The following is a 606-nucleotide window of genomic DNA, read 5'->3' on the forward strand; positions in this document are numbered from 1 at the left end:
CATTATTATTTTAACAACGGAAACCACAACTGAAACTGTTACAACAGTGACTACTCCTATAACTACTGTAACAGAAACAACAGAAACAACAGAAACGACGGAAATAACTCCCACTATTACGACTACAGTGATTATACCAATAATAGAAGTTAACACCACTACGGAAACGCCTTTCATTATTACGATAACAACAGAAACCACAACTGAAACTACAATTCTCACAACAGTGACCACTCCAGTTACTACTATAACAACGGAAACAACTCCTATTACTCCCACTACAGTAATTACACCAACAATAGAGGTTACAACCACTACTACAGAAACACCGTTCGTTACTACTTTAACAACAGAAACCACAACTGAAACTGTAATAATAACAGTGACTACTCCTATAACTACTGTAACAACGGAAACAACAGAAACGACAATTCCCACCACTACAGTGACGACACCAATAATAGAAGTTATTAACACAACTACAGAAACGCCTTTCATTACATTAACAACAGAAACGACGACTGAGACTACAATTTTCACAATTATTACTACTCCAATAATCACTGTAACAACTGAAACAACGGAAACTACGGAAACGACTGAAAC

General features: G+C 36.3%; 1 protein-coding gene across 1 annotated transcript; it reads left to right on the plus strand.

Moving 5' to 3' along the window:
- Window positions 1-47: 47 nt before the first annotated feature.
- On the plus strand, window positions 48-599 carry LOC116186682 (integumentary mucin C.1-like; the record flags this gene model as incomplete). Its single annotated transcript, XM_031514826.1, has 1 exon — window positions 48-599. A coding segment is annotated over one exon (552 nt), but the record flags the coding sequence as incomplete, so codon positions are not given.
- Window positions 600-606: the final 7 nt, after the last annotated feature.

The sequence above is a fragment of the Apis dorsata genome, unplaced genomic scaffold (genome assembly GCF_000469605.1).
Source record: "Apis dorsata unplaced genomic scaffold, Apis dorsata 1.3 scaffold_1207, whole genome shotgun sequence".
Taxonomy (NCBI): Eukaryota; Metazoa; Arthropoda; class Insecta; order Hymenoptera; family Apidae; genus Apis; species Apis dorsata.